Source organism: Camelus dromedarius, chromosome 32, assembly GCF_036321535.1.
Source record: "Camelus dromedarius isolate mCamDro1 chromosome 32, mCamDro1.pat, whole genome shotgun sequence".
NCBI classification, from domain to species: domain Eukaryota; kingdom Metazoa; phylum Chordata; class Mammalia; order Artiodactyla; family Camelidae; genus Camelus; species Camelus dromedarius.
Genome location: NC_087467.1, coordinates 6,474,747 through 6,499,684, shown reverse-complemented (window position 1 = coordinate 6,499,684; position 24,938 = coordinate 6,474,747). Strand labels below are relative to the sequence as shown.

General features: G+C 42.2%; 1 protein-coding gene across 1 annotated transcript in view; it reads left to right on the top strand.

Annotated features, from left to right (window-relative positions):
- Positions 1–20,246, top strand: part of MOCOS (molybdenum cofactor sulfurase) — a 46,594-nt gene extending 26,348 nt beyond the window's left edge. The window contains exons 9-15 of the mRNA XM_031438945.2: positions 424–586; positions 7,547–7,625; positions 8,344–8,468; positions 12,371–12,476; positions 15,238–15,376; positions 18,273–18,377; positions 20,052–20,246. Of these exons, the coding sequence (XP_031294805.1) occupies positions 424–586; positions 7,547–7,625; positions 8,344–8,468; positions 12,371–12,476; positions 15,238–15,376; positions 18,273–18,377; positions 20,052–20,204 (870 nt within the window). The 3' untranslated portion in view covers positions 20,205–20,246. The remainder of the gene's footprint in view (positions 1–423; positions 587–7,546; positions 7,626–8,343; positions 8,469–12,370; positions 12,477–15,237; positions 15,377–18,272; positions 18,378–20,051) is intronic.
- The last annotated feature ends 4,692 nt before the right edge of the window (positions 20,247–24,938 follow it).

Genomic DNA, 24,938 nt, shown 5'->3' with positions numbered 1-24,938 from the left:
CAAGAAATCTGTCTGTAGCACCAGGATATGCCTGTTCAGGCATCCACCACTGTGGAAGGACACAGAGAAAGCAGGAGCAGGGGAGACCTGTGGGGAGGGGAGCGGGACGTAGGGCTGGGGGGAGACCTGCTCTCATGCTCCCGGAATGTTGTACTGTGCACACGCATTACCTACCTAAAAAACAGGTTGAAGTGGAGAAGGGTGGATACTGGGTCTGGAGGGTGAATGGAAGGTATCTCGATCCTGCATAGTCTCCTTTGCATGGTATTCTTTGTTTTACTTCCTTCTCTTCCTAGCTTTCTTCCTTCAAGAGTCTGCACTTAATTCCTGAAGTCCATCTGCATTTGTCCAGCCACTGTGTGATAAATGTGAAGATCATTTTTGAGGAGCCCTGGCTTAGAATACATTTACCTTTTTGTGTAGGTGACCAGGTGGCCTCTAGGAAATCAAGGGCTGCTGTATGACCGGAGCTGGATGGTTGTGAATCACAATGGCATTTGCCTGAGTCAGAAGCAGGAGCCCCGGCTCTGCCTGATCCAGCCCTTCATTGACCTGCAGCGAAGGATCATGGTCATCCAAGCCCGAGGTGTGAAAACTGGGTTCATTTTCACAAAGCAGCTGTCAAGAGTAGCTCTTACTCTCTTATGAAAGTAAAATCATGGCTTTTCCTCTACTAAATATTAAAATAATCCCAAAGTAAGGGAAATGATGTCTAGAAGAGACAACAGAAAGTTTGTTCCTCTTGTGCTATTTGGGGAAATTTCTGGGAAGAGGCAAAGATCTAACAGTTCAAAGTAAAGTAAAGAGAAAGTAAAGAGGTGTAAATTTTGAAATTATATGTTGTCTCCTCACTTACCTTCCTTTTATTTCCTTCACTCATCATATGTACTGCAAGCTTTGATTCTTCCTAGTAGATTCTTATTATGAACTATCTAACACACATACATGATATAGACTGTCTCTGTCCAGTGGACCCTTTGGTGATGATGGAAGTGTTCAGCATCTACATTATCCAGCTTGGTAGCCACCAATCAGATGTGGCTACTGAGTATATGAAATATGCCTAATGTGACACTAAAATGGAATTTTAAATTTTATTTAATTTTAATTAATTTAAATCACTACATGTGGCTAGTGGCTACAGTGTTGGACAGCACAAATGTCAAGAATAAGATAATACATACTTAGCATCCAATTTTAACAAACCTTAACATTTGGCCACATTTGCTTCAATTTCTCCTCCTCTCTCTCTTCCTCTCCCCTCCATCCTCCCTTCTCCACTTTCTCTTTCTCCTCCTTTTAAGAAATAAAAGCATTACAGACATAGCTGAGATTCCCTACCTACGTCTCCTTGGTTTCACTCTTCCTTCCCCACCCCACCTACCATTTATGAAATATTCCAATTTCCCTCCTAACTTGTAGCTGAATTTTTCTGATGTATCACTTTCTTCTCTCTCCGTATATTCATGAGCGTGTTTCTTGGCTGTAGGTATTCCATTCTGTTCCAGTGGTTTACCTTCTTCTTGACCCAATAAGCCAATTTTATTACTAGAATTATAGAATGAATCTTGACATCTGGTAGGGCATATCCTTCTTCCTCATGCTTCCAAACCATCTTGGCTCTCCTTGGCCTTTTGTTCTCTGTATGAATTTTAACACATGCACGCATTTGTGTAGTCACTCCCATAATCAAGATGAAAACAGTTCCATCACCCAAGGAAACTCCCTTGTGCTATCTGTGTGTAGTCTCTCTTCTCCCCACGCTTAACACCTGGCAATCAGAAATCTGTTCTTTATCTCTACCTGTTTTTTTTGAGAATGTGACATAATTAGCATCATACAATATGTGACCTTTAATATTGGCTTCTTTCACTCAGCGTGATGCCTTTAAGATCTATCTATGTTATTGCATGAATCAGTATTTCATTCTTTTTTGTTGTTGAGTAGTATTCCATTGTATGGGTGTACCAGGGTCTGTTCATCCTTTCATCTGCTGAAGGACATTTGGGTTTTTTCCAGTTTTGAGCAATTATGAATAGAGCTGCTCTAAACATTCACGTGCAGGTTTTTGGGTGACCAGAAGTTTTCATTTCTCTAGAATTAATGCATGGAAGTTGATTCCTGGGTCACATGGTAAAGGTATGCTTACCTTTAAAAGAAACTGCCAAACCATTTTCTAGAATAACTGAATCATTCCCACCAGCAATGTATGAGGGTTCCAGTTGCTCAGCCTTCAGTATTGTCAGTATTTTTATTTTATTTTATTTTATTCATTTCAGTAGGTGTCTAGTGGCATCTCTTCATGATTTTACTGTGCATTTCTCTAACGGATAATGACATGAAGCATATTTTCATGTTCTTTCTTGTTCTCTTTACATTCATTTTGACCTATGGATTACTTAGAAGTGTGTTGTTTAACTTCTATATATTTGGAGATGTTCTTGTTTTCATTGTGCCACTGATTTTTAGTTTAATTGCAATAAACTCTCCAAAAGAGAGAACATACTTCATATGATTTTAAATTCATTAACATTTATTAAGGTTTGGTTTATGACCAAGGATATAATTTAGTGCCACGAGTGTTCCATATGTGCTTGAAAAAAAAGTGTATTCTGTTGTTGGGTTAAGTGTTCTATAGATGTCATTTCTATTCAGTTGGTTGATGATTCTGCTGTTTTTCTACATTACTTGTTGATACTGAAAGAGGAGTGTTGAAGTCCCCAACTGTAATTGTGGATTTATCTATTTTTCCCCTGGTTCTGTTAGTTTTTGCTTCCCTTAGTATTATTATGTCTTCTTGGTGAATTGTTTCTTCTTTAAGTAATGTTCCTCTTTACACATGGTAATTTTCTTTGTTCCAAAGTGTAAAGTATGAAATTCTTTGTCCAATATTAATATAGCCACTCAGCTCCCTTTTGGTTAGTGTTTGCATGGTGCATCATTTTCTACCTTTTTCTTTGTTTCTTCTAGCTTTATTGATATTTATTTAACATTCCATAAAATGTGTTCATTTAAAGTGTACCATTCAGTGATTTTTTTTTGGTATATTCACAAGGTTGTACAACCATCTCAAATCAATTTTAGAACATTTTCATCACCCTAAAAGTGAAACCCCATACCCATGAACAGTCACTCCCCATTCCTAACCTCATCCCCAGCCCCTGGCAACCACTAACCTATACTCTGTTTCGATGGATTTGCCTCTTCTGGATGTTTTGTATAAATGGAATCATGCAATAATATGACTGGCTTCTTTCACTTAGCGTAATGTTTTTATGGGTAATCCATATTGTTGAGTATTTCATTGTATAGATATACCATATTTTTAATCCATTCATCAATTGATGGATATTTAGATTGTTTCCAGTTTGGTTTTTATGTATAATGCTGCTGTGAACATTTATGTATAAATTTACGTATAAATGTGTCGGACATGTGTTTTCAGTTCTGTTGGGCATATACCTAGACGTGGAATTGCTGAGTCATATGGTAACTCTGTGTTTAGCATTTCCAAAGTGGCTCCATCACCATTTTACATTCCCACCAGCAACATATGAAGCTTCTAATTTCTCCATGTCCTCCCCAACACTTGTTATTTTGTTGTTGTTCTTTTAATGGCCATCCTAGTGGATGTGTAGTGGTACCTCACGTAGTTTTGACTTGCATTTCCGTGATAATTAATAATGTTGACCATCTTTTCATGTGTTTATTGGCTATTTGTGTATCTTCTTCAGGAAAAAAATTCTATTTAAATTCTTTGCTTACTTATTTTTTAATTATTGAGTTGTAAGAGTTCTTTATATATTCTCAATACAAGTCCCTTTTCAGATATGATTTGCAAATATTTTCTCCCATTGTGTAAATTCCCTTTTCACCATCTTTATGGCTCCATTTTACTTTTAATCTGCCTATATCATATTTGAAGCGGTTTCTTGTCTCCAGCATACAGTTGGCTCATGCTTTTTTTTATCCATTTTTACAATCTCTTTATTTTCATTGGTGTGTCATGTTGGAATTTTGATTGCAAAATCACATATTTTGTAATCATATATTTGTTTTTTTAAGAATTAGGTTTATTTATTATCTTTTTTAATGTAGGTACTGGGGACGCAGTACTCAGGACCTTGTGCATGCTAAGCATGCACTCTACCACTGAGCTATATCCTCCCCCTAGAATCATATATTTGAAATCATATTTTGATTGTAATGTCATAAATTAATTTCAGGAGAATTTATATCATATAATATTGAGTCCTCTCTATATAACTAGTATTTTTTTCCATTGACTTCTTTACTTCACAATTTTAATAATATTTTCCAGAAAAATTTTGCACATTTTTTGTTATGTAATAGTTTATTGGAGTATTTTGAGTACTATCTTTTTTGTATTAAATGTTTTAATTGGTTATTTTTATAATATAAACATTCTCCATTTTTGTGTATCAGTGTTTTACTCAATACTTTTTCTGAATTCCTGTTAGTTTCATTAGTTGGTCTGAAGATTTTCTTGCATGTTCTATGTAAATAGGCATATCGACTTTAAGGATGATCGTTTCATATCTTCCTTTCCAAGTATTATTTCTCTCTCTCTCTTTTTTTCTCTTCTTACTGCATGGAGCAATGATGGAGGATATCCTTTTTTTGTTACTGATTTGAATAGGATGCTCCTAAAGTTTCAATAATAAGAATGATATTTACTAAAGGTTTTTTATTTGTTTTACCAGGCTAAAGCAGTTCTTTTCTTACTTAGCCAAAAGGTTTATCGTGACTAATAGTTCTCACTAAGTGCTTTTTCTGTATCTTTTAGCTGTGTTTTCCCCCTTTAATCTACCAGGGTAATGTCTTACATCAGTAGATTGTCTGGTACTGAGCTATCCTTGCTTTCTTGGGGAAAAGAAAAACGGTATTTGGCAATTTTTGGATACATTGATGGATTTAGTCTGCTAATTTCTATTAGTATTTTTATACCTATTTATATTAGTGAGATTGAGATGCTACCTTCTTTCATTGTACTTTTCTTAAGTTTGGGTACCCAGGCTATTAACATACAAAAAGAGTTGAATGGATTACTCCTCTTTCTATTCTCTGAAGCATAAAAATATATATCATGACTAAATAGGGTTTATCCCAGAACATAAGGAATGAGAGAGAGAAAGAAAGCAAATAGCCAAATATCTTACACTTCAGATTAGCAGCATGTTGTGAGGTGGTGTGGGGTCCCCCACATGTGTCAGATGTTCTGCTCACTTGTAGGGACATCCAGCACCGTGGGTGGACTAAGAGCATCCTTTGGCAATGTATGGCAGGACAAAGTTTTGGCCCTAAATAATAAACATTAAAACAAGACTTTATAATTGTTTCATGTATGTGACGTGTCGCTCCCAAAGTTTTCAGGTATCTTGAATCCAGAGATCGGAGTCTTTTATTTTTCTGTATCTCTGAGCTGAGCACAGGGCTTAGAACATATGGAATGAACTCAGTCCCCGTGAACTTTGTTGGGGGCCCCTTGAGTTCAATCCATATGGGGCCCCAGATTTTGTTGCCTTAACAAGAGGCCTGGGATGAACTTTATAAGCCATCTGAGGGCCATATTTATGATTTTGTGTGATTTATGCCAGAGGCTGGCTGCCCAGGGGTGGCTTTCCATCAGGCCCTTGTCCACGTGCGGTGCTCCCCCCACCCTGCTGTGGTTACTTCCTCGTACCTGATGCCCCAGGACTCGCCTTACTGTTCCCCCCTGCGGGTGCACACCTGGTGCAGTCCCATTCTTCCACACACAGCCTCTTGACATGGCAGCATCTATAATCACTCAGCACGGCACATCCCCTCTGTAAACTTCTGGAGCATTCTGGATTCACACCTCTTCTGGCCTTCCCCACACAGGGGCAGGAGTGTGGAACTGGCCGTGCTTGTGTAAGACGTGGACAAGCAGGGGACTGAGTTGATGAAATACCTGTCACACCAGTTGTGGCTTCTCTGTCTTTGCAGCTTGTCGTGACTGGGTGGGTCCGGGTAGCAATCATGGCCTGAAGCTCGTGAGTGGGAATGGCTGCACCGGCCTGCTGAGCTCTGCTGTGCTGTGTGGTGCAGCAGGACCAGGGGGAGCAGGGACGCGGGTGTGCACGACGTGTGCTTGCTGAGGGACAGGTTGGGTCATGCTGGTGACGGTGAGAGGGCTGGAGGACACGGGGGGGCCACACAGGAGGAGTCCACAGAGTAGGGGCCTCCACAGATTCTACTCAGCTGTCGTGGCTTCATGCCTTTCCCTCTATTTTTAATGACTCATGCAGGATGAGAAGGAGTGCAGGGGGCAGAAGGCTTCAGCAGCGCCAGCCTTTATCAGCGGTCTTCCCCTCTTCAGTGGCCTTGGATAGGTTGCCTTCAGCTTCTGCTGCATGTCTTATTCTGTTTTATTTAAAGAATGAATACCGCTCTGGCTGAGTACTGGGTACTGAGTGTTTATTATTCTTTAGACCATTATGTACATACATTATACACTACTTTGCATGTTGTTATTGCAAAATAACAATTTTTTAGAAAAGGATAGCTTCCCAACCCTGCTGAGATAGTAACAGATTTTTGTTGTTGTTGTTGTTGTTTTGGGTTGGTTTTTTTTTAGCGATAATGATGATTGATGCAGGAGTCCAATTTGATGTTGGTGCCTAGGGGCTACTGAGAACTGACACTCTGCTGACCTCTTTACAGAGCGAGCCTTCATGCTTGCCTGTTTCTAAAGGCTTAAGGTAGCGTAGGCTGCAATGAGGTCAGGCTGTGGAGCCATCAGAGGTAGAGAAATCTTTCAAAGGAATTTAGCCTCCCAGGGATTATGGTTGTGGCCGCCCCAGTGCAGGGTCCTCCACAAGAAGGCTACTCAGTGCACACGCTGTTGGTGGTACCGATAATGAGGAAGAGAGGAATTTATTGATATTGAATGGAAACATCATTCATTTTATTGTATCCTCTTTTGGACAAAGTCTGTGGACAGGAGGGTGGTCAGCTCAGAAGACAGCAAAGAGAAATCCAAAGAATGGGGACTTGGGCTGCCAGCCTGTTGGGCAAGGGACATTTGTAATTTGTCTGTTTCCTGAGGCAGCCATGTCCTTATGATGGAGATGGATGTATGAGATTAGCTTACTCTGATGTCATTAAATATTTGAGTCTTAACATTATTTCCCCATGTTCTGTCTCTTGTTTACCCTACCACCTTCTCTACCTATGAGAAAATTTACTCATCTGATGGAAATTCTAGTCTGCTAGACATTTGTACTTCTGATTATGAAGAAATAAATTGTCAAAATAGTCAACAAATTGAAAAAAACCCCACATGCATACATGTATGTATTTATGTTTCTGTGAGTTTGGAAAAAAAATTATGATAAAGAGAATCTCTGTGTTATCAAGAGAGTTCCCAGACCTGGCCACTTATTTGATTTAACCAATTTCCAGGGTCATTAAAATTCTTGTATATTTCAAGATAATGGACTTTTTTGGACATACTCCTTCTCTTTGCACTATGGTAATTTTGTCTCTAAACTTCGTTCATCAGGGATGGAGCCTATAGAGGTGCCTCTTGAGGAAAACAGCGAACGGGCTCAGATTTGCCAAAGCAAGGTCTGTGCGGACAGGTGAGGCTGCGGCGGGTGAAATCCTCGGGTCCGCCTGCAGGGTGGCTCAGAGCCGGGAAGGAGCAACGCCCTGTGCGGCTGACCAGTCCTCCGCTGCTCCCTCTGTCCAGCCTGCTGCCGCTTCCCCCCTCGCACACCCACCACGGGGCTCCTTGCCATTCTTCAAACCTCCCAAGCTCCACCTCAGGACTTTGCCCTTGCTGGGCCCTCTCCCTAGAATGCTCTTCCCCTGTCTTACCGCAGCAGGGCTCATCCGGCACCTCCATCAGGTCTCTGCTGAAAAGCCTCCTTCTCAGAGCCGCCGCCTAACTTCCCGCAGAAACCAGCTCCTCCCTCTCTGCTTGCTTTGCTGTATTCGACTCATTAATGTTTCCCCCAGCGTTTATCTTCAGTCTCTCCTACTAGAATGCTGACCTCCAGAGACCAGGACTCTGTCTGTGTTGCTCCCTGCAGAGCCTGGAACAGTGTGGTGTGGAGCGGGGTGGGGTGAGGCGGGGGACAGCTTGCACAAGCCCCAGATCTCAGGCCTTCCCGTGTCATGGAAATCTCTCTGCAGCTTCCTGAGCACACCTGTCACATTAGGTTTCCATCTTGCTCGGGGCTTGATGTTTTACATTATATTTATTATATTGTAGTATCTAACTTTTTGCTATTTTGATTATTTAAAGAAATACTATATAACATTCACCCTCCTTCCTTTTTTTTTTTTTTCAACCAGGGTGAATACTTACGATTGTGGAGAAAAAATTTCAAGCTGGTTGTCTAAGTTTTTTGGCCGTCCATGTCACTTGATCAAGCAAAGTTCAGACTTTCAAAGAAGCGCAAGGAGGAAACATGGCAAAGGTATCACATTTTGAATTGCTTCTTAGGGGACGGGAACTTGGGCTGACATCTTGCAGACATCAAAACCAGCCCACAAAATGGACTGACAGGGCAGCTTGCTCACGCACAGAAAGTGGGGGTGGTCTGCCTTTGGCAGAAAGGTGCTGCAGTGGCCCCCAGGCCAGCAGGACCCACGTGGGGTCTCCAGGATGACCCCGTGGAGGCCGAAGTGAGCTTGCAGCCAGTGGCTTTGCCTCTGCTCAGGCTCTCTGCCTCCGCCCTGCCTGTTTAGAAGCGCAGTTTAGTTTTGTTACTTAAAAACACCGGTAGCTTGCTATGTCCTAAGAAAACCTGGGTTTCTAGTCTTGGCTCCAACACCACGGGGTTGTGAGACTTTGGCAAGTCCTTGGGCCTCGTGGTTCTTAACTTCTGTAGACCTTGACTACGTAGACTTAAGAGTCTTGATGGTTTTTCCCTCCCTAAGCTGTTTTAGGATGAAACGAGACAGCCGGGAAGGAAGCACTGTGAGCTAACAGTGCCATGTGGGAAGAAGAGTGTGTTTTCAGGTGTCTGCTCAAAGGTCGCCTTTTTGGGGGAGCGTTGCCTGAATGCCCTCCTTAGAACCAGACCCCTCCCTGAGCCTCCCCAGCTCACTCCCTCTTTTATTTTTTCCTGGGGCACTTGTCACATCCTATAGACATGCATTTAACTCAGTTGTTCTGCTTATGTTCTGCTTGACCATAAGCTCTGTGAGGGGTTTTTCTCTGCTTCATTCAGTGCTGCATCCCCAGTGCTTGGAACAGATCTGGCACATAGTAGTTGCTCAATAAATGCTACATGACTAAGTGAACGACTGGATAGTTGCTACGCTACTGGTTTGTGCAGGAATGACCTGGCTTAGTGATTGGCTCCCAGAGAGACTGGCTTGTAAATCTGTACCTGGAGTGAGCCATGGAGGGCTTCAGGGAAGAGGTGAGTTTGGAGTTGCCTCTTAACAGGAAAGCAGGAGTTTTCCAGTCAGAGAGACGTAAGAGGCTTTCTCAGGAGCAGCATGGCAGGGCTTGGCATTTCCTGGGCTCAGAGACGGGTTTAGGAGGGTCAGATGTGGGTGGGCAGAGCTAGGGAGAAAGGAGGTGCTACTGTGGAGTCAGTAAGCATTTTCTGGTGGTTGTGGGGGCTCATTCTATGCTGGGGAGTTTCATGATGCTGCTTGCATTAGGAAGACACCCCTGGCAAGGTGTGGAGGCTGGATGGAGAGGGAGACGAAGGATGCCAAGGGGCCAGGAGGCGGCGGCAGTGACTGTCCTGGTGGGAGGTGGGGGCCTGGGTAGGCAAAGGTGGGAGCAGAGCGAATCTGTCGCCTGCTCGATGCAGGATCAGGGAGTGCCAGCTTGTGAATGCTTTACATGAGGATACCATTTATGTTGGCGAGGTCTCTTATGGAACTGTTACCAGTCTTTGAATGTTTTTTGTTGGTACACCTTGGAATAATTGTTTTGAAGCTACGCTACCTCGTACATTTCTACACCATCATCTGTATTTTTAAAAAATAGTGAAAATAGTTGCAAAGGATGTGATTTCCAGTATATTGTAAACATACAGGCTTACCTTGGAGATATTGTGGGTTCGGTTCCAGACCACTGCAATAAAGCAAGTCACACGAATTTTTTGGCTTCCCAGGGCATATAAAAGTTATGTTTACACTTTTACTATTAAGCGTGCTGTAGCGTTATGTCTACAAATCAGTGTATATGAGCAAATTATTTTTTAATGCACAGAAATATTTCTTTCCTTTTCTTTCTTTAACTTGTACTTCCATTCCACTTCCTTGATGGAATTTTATCTTTGTGTTATATATTTTATGCTTGAAAAATCTTTCCTTGACCACCCTATTATATTTACCGGAAACTAAAATGATACGTAAGATGAAATGTATAACATTTTTTAAAGTTTACTGGGATTGTTGAGTCTTGGTGTTAGGAAGTTTTTTCTATGTTGAGGTCTTATAATTTTGAACAATATACAATGGATCAAAGCAAGAAAATTTATAAATTCTGAAAAATAGTTATTAAACATAAAGAGAAAAGTTGTTGAAAATGAATCTCTTAATAAGATGGTTAGCCTCATGCTGTTAATTCCCGTGTCCGTAAATGACTGTCACCTAAGTCAGAATAGCTGGTGTTCAGCACTGGCTTTCTTCTGAAAAATATTTAGTCAGTTAAAGAGCTGGGGCTGAAGGGGTTTGGTTAACACACTGCCACTCAAACCTTTCTTCTGAGGCACAGAGATCTAACATTAAGATGACTTTAATCATCTGTCACTTGACAACTTAATTAGTTCCGGCATTTTTGTGAACAGCAGAGAATTGTAACCCACCTGACCTACAGGAGAATGATTCATCCACGCTTTAGAGACTTCCATTTTCTCAGCACAGGCCCCAGGGTTTTGAATGGGGCTTTTGTTTTCCACCCTGGAGATTTTCAGTCCCCGGGGGCCCCGTGCCCTAGGAGAGGTGCAGCCTTTGCCCTGTGAAGAGTGAGCAAGGGCCTTTGTGAGGGGCCTGGGATTGTACCTCCTTCTCCGACAGGGCCGTGTTAGCAAAGAAGACATGGAAGTGGAGGATCCAGAAAGCGATTCTCCTGGAAGTCTCCAGTCTCAGGTACTCCCACGTCCACAGACCTGCTCTGGAGCCAGCTCACTTGGTTGGGGTCCAGACAACCCTTTTTATCAATGTCTTGTGGCGTGCACAACAAATGGAAGATGGAACCTGGATGACAGGCCGCCCTGGTTCTGGACGGCCTGGATATTTTTTTACTCTTTTTTCCCCCCTCCTTTCAGTAGTTTAAAAACTTGTATTATTTATTTCCAAAGTCAACATTACACACTCGCCCAATGGCAAAACCCAGATTTTCTCTGACTAGATTCCCTGACCAGATTCAGCAGATCTTCCTGGGCCCATGACCTTCTAAGTGTTGCTTCCAGCTCTCCTTTGCTGGAACAATTTAACTTCAGCATTTTATTATTTCTTTCCAGATTATTAACAGAATATTCTAGGAGCTCATTTTCTTTCTGTTTTTGAGAAGCTTGAGCCATGCTGAGAACAGTTTTATTATTACCAGGGCACCATTTTTTTCCCTTATAAAAATAGTCTCTACTTTTAAAAAATGCAAGACAATGGAAGCACAATTCATTTGCATTCCAAGCAAGCAACTCTTCTTTTCAAGTTTATTTTATTTTAATTTTTAAATTTAGGGATAATTGATGTGCAACATTATATTAATTTCAGGCATGCAACATAAAAATTTGATATTTGTATATATCACAAAATTATCATCACAATCAATCTAGTTAATATCCGTCATCACACAGTTACAGATTTTTTTTTCTTATGATGAGAACTTTCAAGATTTACTCTCTTAGCAACTTTCACATTTGCAGTACAGTATTATTAACTATAGTCACCACACTATACATTACATCCCCCAAACTTATTTATTTTATAACTGGAAGTTTGTACCTTTTGACCCCCGTCACCCGTTTCGCTCTCCCCCACCCCCTGCATCAGGCAAACACCAACCTGTTCTCTGTATCTATGAGCTTGTTTTGTTTTGTTATGTTTTACTTTGTTTGTTTGCTTTGGCTTTTTTTAGTTTCCACATGTAAGTGAGATCATACAATATTTGTCTTTCTCTGACTTTTCACTTAGCATAATGCCCTCAAGATTTATCCATGTTACTGCAAATGGTCAGATTTCATTTTTATGGCTGAATAATATTCCATTGTGTGGTGTGTGTGTGTGTGTGTGTGTGTGTGTGTGTGTGTGTGTGTGTAACCATGTTTTCCTTATCCATTCATCCGCCAATGGGCACTTAGGTTGTTTCCTTATCTGGCAACTCTTATTTTGACTGCTCCATCACTTTTAGATCAACCTGCTTGTACAACAGCCACCCTTTCTCTGGTGAATGAGGCCCAGTATCTGCTGGTAAACAGATCCAGTGTTTTGGAACTTCAGCAGCAATTAAGCACCAGGTAAGATCCCTTTACTATTTGCTGTTTACCTTGGGAAGAGCAGACAGGTGTAACCGCTTGCCCCTGGCAGTGAGCTGGTCACTTGTCTGGGGAGGAAAGCTCTGAGAATCATGAGTCCAGACCCTTCATTGAGAAACTGAGGCCCAGAGATGTCCCCAGACTTTTTAGACGTTTCCCTTACTCTTTTAGAGGGTTCTCCTTTATCTTTCAGTGTCCTTCTTCATGCCCTCAAGATGTTTAATGGAGAATCCCAATCCTCATTTTTTAATCATTCTAATTCTTAACATTTACTTTAGTAGAACTGCCATCAATTTGACCCAGTTGCATTGCCCAGCCTCCCACTGTCCCCTGCCCCTAGGACCTTTGCCTTACTTCCACAGTCACTGAGGGAAGAGTGGCTATGAAAGCTGTTAAAAGTTGTAATTGTAGATATTATTTGTCTGTATCATCAGACAGAGCTAGCACCCTGCCTGCTCACTCCCACCAGTTCTTTCTCAAGGGCTCTGGAAGGGTCAGTGCTAAGAGTCTTTGTTGGTCTAAGTCTCCTCATTGTTCTTCAGAGGAAGTTGAAGTCCCAAGGTCATCAGACAATTGGGGAGAAAGATCACCCAGCTCTTGAGTAAGGGTTGGGACCAGCCGATCACTCGTGGTCCACACCTGTCAGCACCGTGCCTGTGACTCCCGTGACACTCACATGCCTTGTGGTCCTGGGCACGTGTGTGCACACACACAGACGTGTACAAATATAGTTCAATAAAAACAACAAAGATGGACCATTTGTAGTAATTCCTGTCTACAGTCATCGGCAAAAACATACAACAGTGTTCTCTTGCCGAGGTCCAGCTGCCCTCTCTGGGAGCAGAAGTGTGATGCAGCTGCCCGGTCCTTGGGGGTTCACTGAGTTTTCCTGGCACTGAGTGACCCTCTCCCTGGGGAGATCAAGTCTGCCGTTTTCTGGAATTCTTGGTATGGAAAGACAGGAGGTGGGGACAGGCTTGCTGCAACCTGGTTCCTATCAGTTGGTTTAGCGTAGGGTTGACAAGCAGTGGGTAGGAAGAACAGGTGGTCAAGCGTAAGAGAAACAGCCTTGGCTGGCCCATGGTTCTATTTTCAGTTTGATGATGCAATCGTGTACATCTGACCACGAAAACTTTGGGACGTAAAACTCTCCTTTGTACAAAGCATAGAGGGAGGGTTTTAAACCTGGAGGGTAAATCGAGAATCAAAGGATCTCAGGACTGGAAAGTGCTAACCCTCTCATTTCCGGTGTGGACCCTGCAGCCATTATGGATCATGGGAGTTGCACATAATTAGTAGCAAAGCTAGACTTTGTTACCCTGGTCCCTGGCTTTTCATACTCTGTTCACAGTTTGGAAGGGGATTGGGATACGGCCATGGGACCCTTTACTCTCCCCTAGAGCCTTTTTCTGCAGGGCAAATTCCAGTCATGCTCGAGGATTCCCCCCAATTTAACATTTTTTTACTTACAGTATAACAAAGTGCAAAAATCATGAGTACAGAGTTCAGCAAATGTTTACAGATGTGCACACCCATGTAACCCCCACCTGGTTGGAGCAGAGAGCGTTTCCAGTCCCCACAGCCCTTCCTCATAGCCCCTCCTAGTCAGCCGCTCTGAAGGTCGCCACTGTCACGGCCTCTCACCATTGACAGTTTCACCTTTCCGTGAACTAAATTTAATGGGGTCATACCGGGTGCTCTTCTCTTGAAGTCTTCAGATGCTTTTTCAGTGTTGTTTTTTTTTAACCTCAGAGGAAGGAGTGCATGGAGGTGCAGGGAGCCATTTCATGGTACCTCATGGTAGTAAACAAAAATGTCAACCAAGAATTACCAAAATAGCACATGCTTAGTTAAAGCTGCAAAGAAGATGGAAGTTAGAGAATACAATATTTTTATTATCAAGGTATAATGGACATGCAATGTTGTATTCTTTTCAGGTGTTCAGTGTGATTCCATATTTGTATATACTGAGAAGTGATCACAGAAATTCGGCTAACGTCTGTCACCATACATAACCACAGCATTTTTTTCTTGTGATGAGAAATTTAAGATGATTTATTTTCTTATTATTTATTATTTATCATTTATTTTCTTTTAAATATGCAATACAGTATAGTCACCATGCTGTACATTACATCCCCATGACTTGTTTATTTTATAACTGGAAGTGTGTACCTTTTGACCCCGTTTTCACCCATTTTGCCCCCCCCCCCCCCCCCCCCCGCTGGCAACCACGGATCTGTTCTCTGTAGTAAATAAATTCTCAAACCTCCCATGTATACTCTGGGTTGCTTTGTGATGTTCTAATATCCAAAAGAGTGTGAGCTCTTGGTGTTTTTTAGGTCCTTGCTAATGAAGCCTGTTTGACACTCTTTAAGCACCTTGTCCTGATTCGCCCTGTAAAGTTGGTATTTTCTCATAAGTTTATTCACTCAACCCCTGTTGAAGGGTTTCCAGAGTCCTTCATCTCCTCAGCAAAGATCTGCTTCCCCTTTGCACTGCCTCTTTTGGGCCTCTCTGTGGAGGTGGGACCATATTCCAGGGGAGACCATGGAGGTCTGTCTAACAGATGTGTATCTCTTGGCCTTGCACTCATGGTGAAAGCTTGTTCTGATCATCTAGGCCTCAGGCCAGAGTACAGTTGATGAATTCAGGCATTTTGAAGGGTGGAAATGTCGAATTATTATAATAGTGTGGTTGTCCACCCCTCTCCCCTTTTCTCTTTTTGGTGTGTCTTTAGCAGTGATGAGAATGGAAAGGAAGAATTATTCCCAATGAAAGATCTCATCTCACGTTTCCGTGCCAATATTATTACCAATGGGACAAGGGCTTTCGAAGAAGAGAATTGGGATGAGGTTTCAATTGGTTCCTTGCGTTTCCAAGTAAGTTCCAGGAAGTTCTATTATCCTTCCTCAAGGGTTACCCATGGAGACTGACCTCAGTCCTAGGCTGGGATGGTTGCAGGTAGCAGGGAATCCCACCACTGCCCTTGACTCTCGGCAGGAGGGTATTGGACGTCTGCATTCTGGGTGCCCCTTGGAATGACCCATCCCTCATTCCTCCGAGGGGGGCAGCAGTTTCCCGGGAGGAAGAGGGAACGTGCCCCGCACAGGTGATGGAGGGCTCGGTGCTGCCTCCACCTGACTGCTGTGTCTCGGCTTAAACTCTGCGCCTGCAACATGTGTGCCTCTGAGACCTTCATCCTCCTGAAGCCTGTTGGCCTTTCCCGCTCCTGGAGGAAGAGCCAAAATGCCTCACGGTCCTTTAGTGCCCTTGGCTACACCTCTTCCCCGCACTCTTGCTTCCGGCCTCCTGGCAGCTGAAGGGCAGCTGGCCGTCAGAGGCAAGGCCACCAGGCTTTGGGCCCCCAAACCTGAAGTCTACAGCTGACTTCCTCACGAGGGCGGAAAAGGCCCTGCGACCTGGCCCCTGTGGCCCCTCCTATCTCCCTGGACTCATCACCCCTCTCCCTCTGCCTCTGCCTGTCACATGGACCTTCTCTCTCCATTCCCTACCCAAGCCACGCTTCCTGCCTCAGCACCTGTGCCCTGGCGTCCCGTCTGCCTGGCACACTCTTCCTACGGCTCCTTCAGGGCCTCAGCTCAGAATTTACCTCCTTGGAAAGGATGCTCCTGACCGAGCACACGGTCATGCTCTGCATGGCGCCTACTTATTTCTTCAGAGCAAACCAGGGCGAGGACCAAGTCTGCTCTGTTCCCTGCTGTTCCTCTAGAGCCTGGAACAGTCCTGACCCAGAGTCAGTGCTCCACAGCCGTGGACAGAACGAATGGACAGGAAAGCTAAGGAATGGCTGGGGAATGGAAGGACGGGTCATCTGCACAGAATGTGCCCAGCTCTCCAGCGGGCGATGAAATGATTGTAATAATAGCAGTTATTAGCCGTTTGTACCAACCAGCGATAATGGGGCTACAGCACTCAAAAGGGACACCACTCACTCTAACATCCAGAAAAACAGTAAACAATAATTTCATATTTAATGAAGGATTTCAGAGTTCTGGGGTTGCGGGTAGGGATAAATTGTGTGGCACACATACAAAATGTCCCAAAGATCTTTTGTATCCACTGAGCTCTCCAAACTTCCTCTTATCCTGGAAGCTGTTCTGCCTTGCAAAACAATGTCTCTTCTCTCCCACAGACCTCTCTCTGGCAGAAGCCTTCCTCCTCCCTCCATCCTGACCTACTCTTCTCTTCTTCATCTTCTATTCCTGTGTCCATGCCCTGCTTTAAAAGCACTTGCTTACATCTCCTGCCTGGTACAGAGTAGGCACTAAATACATGACAGATGGAGAGAGAGGAGGGGAGAAATAAAGGAAGAAAAAAAGGAAAAGGAGAGAAAAACTGCAAATAAACTAGCATCACTGTTGAAAAGTTACTTTGCAACAGGTAAGTTGTCCTGTACCTGGGGACATGGATACAAGAAAGACTGTTTTAAAAACCTTTCTGAGATGCTTTGCTTTCTTTGGATCATAATTCTTAATAAACATCAATTAATGAAAGTTAAAATATGCATGTCTTCTGACCCAATAATTCCACTGGTACAAAACTATCCCATTAAAAAAAAACCCTTACAAGTTATGCGAGGGCATATTACAAAATTACTTACTACAATACTTTATAAATATGAAAATTTGGAAAACATGCTGAATGTCCATAAAAGGGAGGTTAATTAAATAAATCATACTCCAATGTTGTCCTGTGAAGGCATTAAAAAGTATAAGCTGTAGTTAACATTATGCCTTTCAAAAAGTAAATGCTTAAGAGATATTTGTTCAGGGGAGGGTAGAGCTCGGTGGTAGATTGTGTCCTTAGCATGCACAAGGTCCTGGGTTCAATCCCCAGTACCTCCATTAAAAAATAAACAAACAAACAAACAAACAAACAAACCTAGCTACCCCTCCACCCCCCCCAAAAAAAGAGAAAAAACAAGGATAAAATACTGGACTTAAAAAAAAAAGAGCTGTTTGTTGATAATAATACTCAGTGCTGAAGCAGTTGCAGTGCACAAAGATCTAGCACATGTCTTTGGGAAAGCACTTTTTCACTGGGTATTCTCAAGTCATAAAAGCATTTATGTTGGCTTTATAATCTCATCATGGGAGATTTAGCCTAAGACATTGTTCAAGCAGGAGAGTTATGTGAATTAAGATCTTTATAACAGCAAAGCATTAGAAACTGTGCACATGGCTCCAGTCAGAAGAGCTAAGTGCATCAACCCACGGGAATGCCAGGCCATGGTGAAACCTGCAAAATTCCGGGATGAGGTAGCTCTCCGAGAACGGACATGGAAGGATGTCCACTATGTACTGTGATATCAGATCTCAGCCCCCGTGTGTTAGCATGTGCGGTTGTGTGAGTTACGTGCCATAGTCTGGAGTTATCTGTGACCACCACAGCAGAACACGGTCTGTGGCTGTTCATCTCTTCCCAGCGTGTCCTCCCATCAGTTCCTTCCTTCCCTGGAGGATGCCCAACCTTCCCTGATAACCACCTGAGTGTCACAACCACCCTCCTTTGTCTACAGAGCCCTGATGCAGTAGCCTTTCAGCTGATAAACAAATGCAGGTGATTCCCTAGCAGGCCCTGTGAAGAGGCGCCCCTTCCTGGCTCCTTGCAGTTTGAGCATTTCTCTGTGAGTCTGAAATGGACCAGGGGACGGCCATTTACAACAGCTCCTCCTGGAGCCAGATTCCTCCCTGCAGAGTGTGGCAGGCTGGTCACTTTCATGACAATGCTGTCTTTTCCCTTCTCTCCTCCCAGGTTTTGGGGCCTTGTCACAGATGCCAGATGATATGCATCGATCAGCAAACGGGGCAACGAAACCAAGATGTTTTCCAAAAGCTTTCTGAGAGGCAGGAGAGAAAGGTAAGCGTAATTGTGAAATACAACACTCCATTTTAAGATCCCGATGTGTGATCCACACCAGAACTAATCCTTAATAGTACTGAGTCATTTTTAGAAGTGGGAGACCATTCTAAGGCTGATGGGCCACCATCAAGGTTCAGACCTCATCCACGGCACTGCCTTATTTTTCCTTTCCATTCATTTCCTCACTTTAAAGAATTCCATGTATTTTTGATACTTTCAAATCTTGTTGAAGAGATAAGGACTATAAATAAGAAATAAGTAAAGAAGTAAAGTAATTCTATTGTCTTGATCATTATTTTCTTTGCCACAGAAATCTCATGAAGAGTAAAAAAACTCCTTATGGTGAATAGGTTAATCGCATAGAAAGATTCAATAAATTTCACTGTACTAAGTGTGTCAGTCATCTTCTCGCGGGTTAAAATGACCCAGTGTTGCTCTCGTGGATTCCAAGTGATAAAAGTTGAACCAGGAAGATTCTTTAATTTCTGGGCTTGCACTTTCTGTCAGGACTTTTTGTTTGCAAAGAATTCCAGTAAAGCCAAGTAAGCAGTCCGACTGCATGGAACAATTCTTGAACATTAACTGAAATGATGCAAGCATTTCACCTCTTTCCAGTAATAAACCGGCAAGTTAACTCACGGGGAAACGTTCTGCATTGTACCCTGTGTTTCTCCAAAACCACAGTTTTGTTTCACAGTATTTGATTGACACAACTCTCCTTACAGATAGAGGACAGGGGGTCTGCAGAGCTGTTGCACTTGAGTGTTATACTAACATATCTGTCTGCTCAGCGGCAGCAGGCAGCTATGTCAACTGGGGGTATGGGGACCTTGAGCCTGCCCCTTGCAGATTGCCAGGAAGGGGATGGGTGGACACAAATATTATAGTACATGGATGTGTATTTCTCAACATCACTATAATTTTTGTGCACAGATCTTTTTTTAAAATTTGGAAACAACTTAAGATTTACAGCAAAATTGCAAAGAGAGTACAGAGAGTTCCTGTGTAGTCTTCACCTACATGTGCACAAATCTTAAGGAATTAATTTGGCCCCAGCCCCCAGCCTGGGGGCTGGAACACGGTGGTGACCAACCCATGCTAGCACAGGAATGAACAGATCTGGGAACATGTCACATCCTCCAAAGTCTTCCTGCTGGCTCACTTGCATTGATGACAAACCTTGAGTAGACTCAGACAGTTCTTCACTTTGGACCTTCCATCTTTATTGTGGAGAACTTGGAGAGCTTAGTTCACATTACACATGCTCACAGGAAATGCTGAATGTCCCCCGTATTTTCACAAAATGGCTTTTACATCAGGGACCAGAGCAGACATCAGCCCGGCAGTGGTTGGAGGCCCAGAGCAGGAAGAAGGCCTCCTGTGGGAAACTCGGGGTGTCCAGGAAGGGGGAAAAAGAAAAGGTCCAGCAGTAAAGAGGTGGGGGGTGACTACGGGGAGGAGCATCTTGGGAGGAGAATCTAATGGCGTCTAGGATATCACGATGCTCCCTGTTTCCCAGTACCTTCTTCGACACGACAGGTAGGACTTACCAACTCCCAGTACATATTGTTAAAGAGCTGACTTAATTGTAGTGGAACAGTATTATTTACAAAATTATTGGAACTCCTAAAATATTCTAACTTTTTGTTGTTGCTGCTGTTTTGTTCACAGGTGAACTTTGGAGTGTACCTGATGCACACGGCTTTGGATTCGTCTTCTCCGTGTTACCTGTCTGTAGGATCTCAGGTGCTCCCTATGTTGAAAGAAAACACAGAACACGATGATTTATCTGCTTCTGAGAAACATCAGGATGTTATCTCCTAAAATTTGTTTTCAACATAGATTAAAATTTCTCTTTTACAACCATCTCCACTCTTTTCTTCCCTCCAGTTTTATTGAGATATAATTGACACACAGCACCGTGTAAGTTTAAGATGTACCGCTTAAAGATTTGACTTACATATGTCACAAAGTGACGACCACAGTAAATTCAGGGAACATTCATCATCTCATATAGACACAACATTAACGAAACAGAAAAAAAATGTTTTCCTTGTGATGAGTACACTTAGGATTTACTCTCTTGACAACTTTCATATATAATGTTCAGCAGTATGAATTATATATTTCATGTTGTATGTTATATCTCTAGTACTAATTTATCTTATAAATAGAAATGTGTACCTTTTTTTTTACACTTGGTCTTAGCCAAAAGGTCGAGAAGCGATCGAAATTTGTACCTTTTTTAATTGAAGTATACCTGATTTACCACCTTGTGTTAGATTCAGATGCACAGCAAAGTGATTCAATTATACATGTATAATATGTATAATTATACTATTTCATTATATGAAAAATATATATATATATTCAGATTCTTTTCCATTGTAGGTTATTACAAGATATTGAATATAGTTCATGTTCAATATTTTGAATATAGTTCCCTGTGCCATAGACAGGTCCCTGTTGTTTATTTTATACGTAGTAATGTGTATGTGTTAATCCCAAACTCCTAATTTATCCCTCCCTCTCTTTCCCCTTTGGTAACCATAGGTTTGTTTTTTATGTCTGTGTGTTTATTTCTGTTTTGTAAATAAGTTCATTTGTATCATTTTTCTAGATTCCACATATAAATAGTATCATATGATATTTGTTTTTCTCTGACTTAACTTCACTTAGCCTGATTATCTCTAAGTCCATCCAGGTTGCTGCAAATGGCAATATTTCATTCTTTTTTTATGGCTGAGTAATATTCCATTATACCATAGATTCTTTATCCATTCATCTGTTGATGGACATTTAGTACATGTGTTTTTTTCTGGGCTTTCTATCCTGTTCCATTGATCTATGTGTCTGTTTTTGTACCAGCACCATACTGTTTTGATTACTGAAGCTTTGTTTTATAGTGTGAAGTCAGGGTGTGTGATTCCTCCAGCTCTGTTCTTCTTTCTCAAGATTGTTTTGGTTATTCAGGGCCTTTTGTGTTTCCATACAAATTTTAAAATTACTTGTTCTAGTTCTGTGAAAAATGTCATTAGTATTTTGATAGAAAGTGAATTTAATCTGTAGATTGCCTTGGGCAGTATGGTTATTTGACATTATTGATTCTTCCAGTCCAAGAACATGGTATCTCTTTCCATCTGTTGGTGTCGACTTCAGTTTCCTTCATCAGCATCTTATGGTTTTCAGAATACACGTCTTTTGCCTCCTTAGGTAGGTGTACTATTAGGTATTTTATTCTTTTTGATGCAATAGTAAGTGGGATTGTTTCCTTAATTTCTCTTTCTGATAGTTCATTGTTAGTGTATAGAAATGGAACAGATTTCTGTATATTAGTTTTGTATCCTGCAACTTTTCCAAATTCATTGATGAACTCTAGTAGTTTTCTAGTAGTGTCTTTAAGATTTTCTATGGATAGAGTCATGTCATCTGCAAACAGTGATGGTTTACTTCTTCCTTTCCAATCTGGATTCCTGATAAGCACTTCTGCAGACTCCAGTTGAATATGCCCAGTGATGGAAGGCTCACTCTCTACTGAAATGACCCATTCCACTGAGTTGCTCAGAAGTTCCTCCTTGTATTAAGTTTGTTTCTATCTCCGGTGATTTCCAGCCATGGGTCTTTCCCTGTTGTCTGGAGTAACCCGGAGTGAGTATGTACCATCATGCATCCACCCTGCTGAGTCCTTCCGAAACCTAGGGTCCGCGTGTGAACCTCAGGTCATTGGTCAGGACTTTAGTACCTTCCACCTAGATTGTCCAATCACTTCTCTTCCCTAAGACCCTGCCCACCACTGCCCACAGCATCTTCCTAAATCCAGTGTTAGCACATCTCTCTATGGCTCAGGTGTTTAATGCAGCAGGGTCAGGCTTCCCTGCCTGATCTATTCAGAGCCCTTGGGACTAAGGATCAATCTGTTCCCTTGCCTTATTTGTAGAACTTTGTGTGGTTCCCAGCATAACGTGGGATGTGAAAGATGAGGAATGCCTCTTCTGAGGCTGCTGAGATAGAACCTTGTGCTTACACTCTCATCTGGTGGCAGAATTAAGCGTAAGAAGTGGCCTCTGACCCAGTAGTTTCTGAGGCCAGTGAAAGAGGCGGCAAATGATGTTGGACGGTTTTATTATTCCAAACTGTGTATTAAAAGGTTAGCCTCTTCGAAGACCCAGCAATACTGCATCATGTATACAGGCCCATCCCCATCAGCTAACCAGTGGGAGAACAAGGGACTGAGATGATGGCCCCTCGTCCAGGCCAGTTTCATACACGAGGAAACTCTTCCCCGATGGCACGCTGCAGCGTTTTCCAAGAATTTGCATCCCATCAGATATGACTGGAGCCAAGTAAGAAAGCGTGTTCTACAAGAATTCGGTCACCTGTGTCATCAACATATTTTCAGGTACAAAGGACAATTCATCTTGTTCTTGTCCATACTCATGTCACTTTCTTCAATCAGTAATTTTCGGAATGCTTTCAGACATTTTAATGCAAGTCACTTTAATAATTACTTATAATTATTGATGTAACATCTGTCTCTGCCAAGCTCCGTGAGGAGAGGGCCTGTGCCTGTTTGACTCACCAGTGTGTGTCCAGTGTTGACAGATAAGAGGGTCTCAATACAATCTGTTGGGCCTGGTTTTATGATTGATTGATTGATTGATTTTAAATGTAAATTGTCTTTAGGGTCTAATTTCAATATTTCTCATATAAGATTTTAGCAAAAAGTGTATGTTGTGTATTCTGTGGAGTGATTTCATATTCAGACTTCTTGGACATTTATGATTCTGTGTCCCTTCCTTGGTTCCAACCTCCTGAAGGTCAGCCCTAGGTGTTTCTAAAAGAATATGAAAATCAAGGGCGATGTCATGTCCCTTAAATTTAATTCTAACACCAAATCTCAGGAAGTCACCAAAAGTCAAACTGTGTTTTTCGACATGTCCCGAGCATAGGCCGCATCAGTGTCTTTCTGAGCATTCCCTTCGTGGTCCCTGTCGGCGGGGGAGAGGTTCTCTTCCGCACACTTAAGACTGATCCCTTTGAGGATGGTGGGTGCTGACTTCTAACTGAAACACAGCCTCATCCCCTGCTCAATCTAATGGGATGGGGAAGGGCAGGAAGTGAGTGATTCCCTCCTCCTGTGGAAAGATGTCCATTCATTTGCTGTTCATTCAAAATGAACAGGTTCTAGGGCAACAGAAATGAAAGAAACAGAATGTGCCTTCAAGGGTCTCACCATAGAGGCAACACCAAGAAGGGACAGACAGACCAGTGAGTAATCAGGTGTGGTAGAGAATGTTTCAAAAATATGCTGTTCTCTGATGCGTGCACTTGTTATTCGGGGTTTACTTAAAGTATCCTGCAGGTGTTCTTTGGTGAGAAGATTCTAGAGGGGTCAAAAGTCCACTGGAATATTCCCAGATATTAGTCTCTGATGTTGGTTTGACTTCTAGGCAGAGAAAGATGAGCCTGCATTCCAGGTCACACAGACAAAAAACTTATTTAGAACTTGGTTCTTCATACACATTCCATATTCTTATCTATGTGAAAACAGAATCACGTGTTCATAACAGTATTTTTAATAGCCTGAGTGGTAAAGGACCTAAATGGTCATGAACAGGAGAATGGATGAAAGGTGATAGTGAAGATGGAGGGATCAGAACACAGTGCTGAGAGATAGAAGCAAGTTTCAGAACACATGCAGTAAGACTGCAAAAAAAAAAAAAATCAAGCAAAACACTACCATGCGTTGCCTTAGGGATACATACGTGTATAGTAGAAGTATGAAGAAATGGATGGAACAATAAATTACACATTGTGGGGTAGGGAGCTAGAAACAGGGTGGGCACACCGAAGCTTTGTCTCTACTGGGAATGTCTTATTCCTTAAGCTGTAGGATTGTAGGTACGCAGGTGTTGACCGCACTGTTCTTTATATCTTTTCAAATGACTTAAATATTCAAAAATAAATTTTTTAAGTTTTGGCAAAAATTCCTCTTAAGTTCTTTTTTTCTTGCTCAAAGAGCACAGTACTGATCAAGAGAAGGTGCCTAGCCTGCTGAGGGGGACATCTGTGTCCCTGAAACCAAGCCAAAGGCAGGGACTTGCACTTAGGCTAACAGATTTGCTATGTTGGTAGCAGATAGCATTATCTGGAACTTACGAATAGAATTTTTAAGAAAGATTTTACTTTATTGGGGTAAACACACTTAACATGAGATCTTCCCTCTTAACAAAATTTTAAGTGTACGTATGTTATTGCTGACTATAGGTACAATGTTGTACAGCCTCTTTTACTGAAACTTTACGTCCTTTAATTAGTAACTCCCGTTCTATGAACTTGACTATTTTAGGAACCTCATGTAAGTGGAATTAAACAGTATTTACCTTCCTGCAACTGGCTTATATTTCACTTAGCATAAATGTCCTCAAGGCTCATCCATGTTGCCACAAGTTGCAGAAGTTCCTTCTTTTTAAATTAAGGGTGAATAGTATTCCATCGCATGTGTCACATCTTCTTTGTCCATTCATCTGTCAGTGGACATTTCGGTTGCTTCCACAT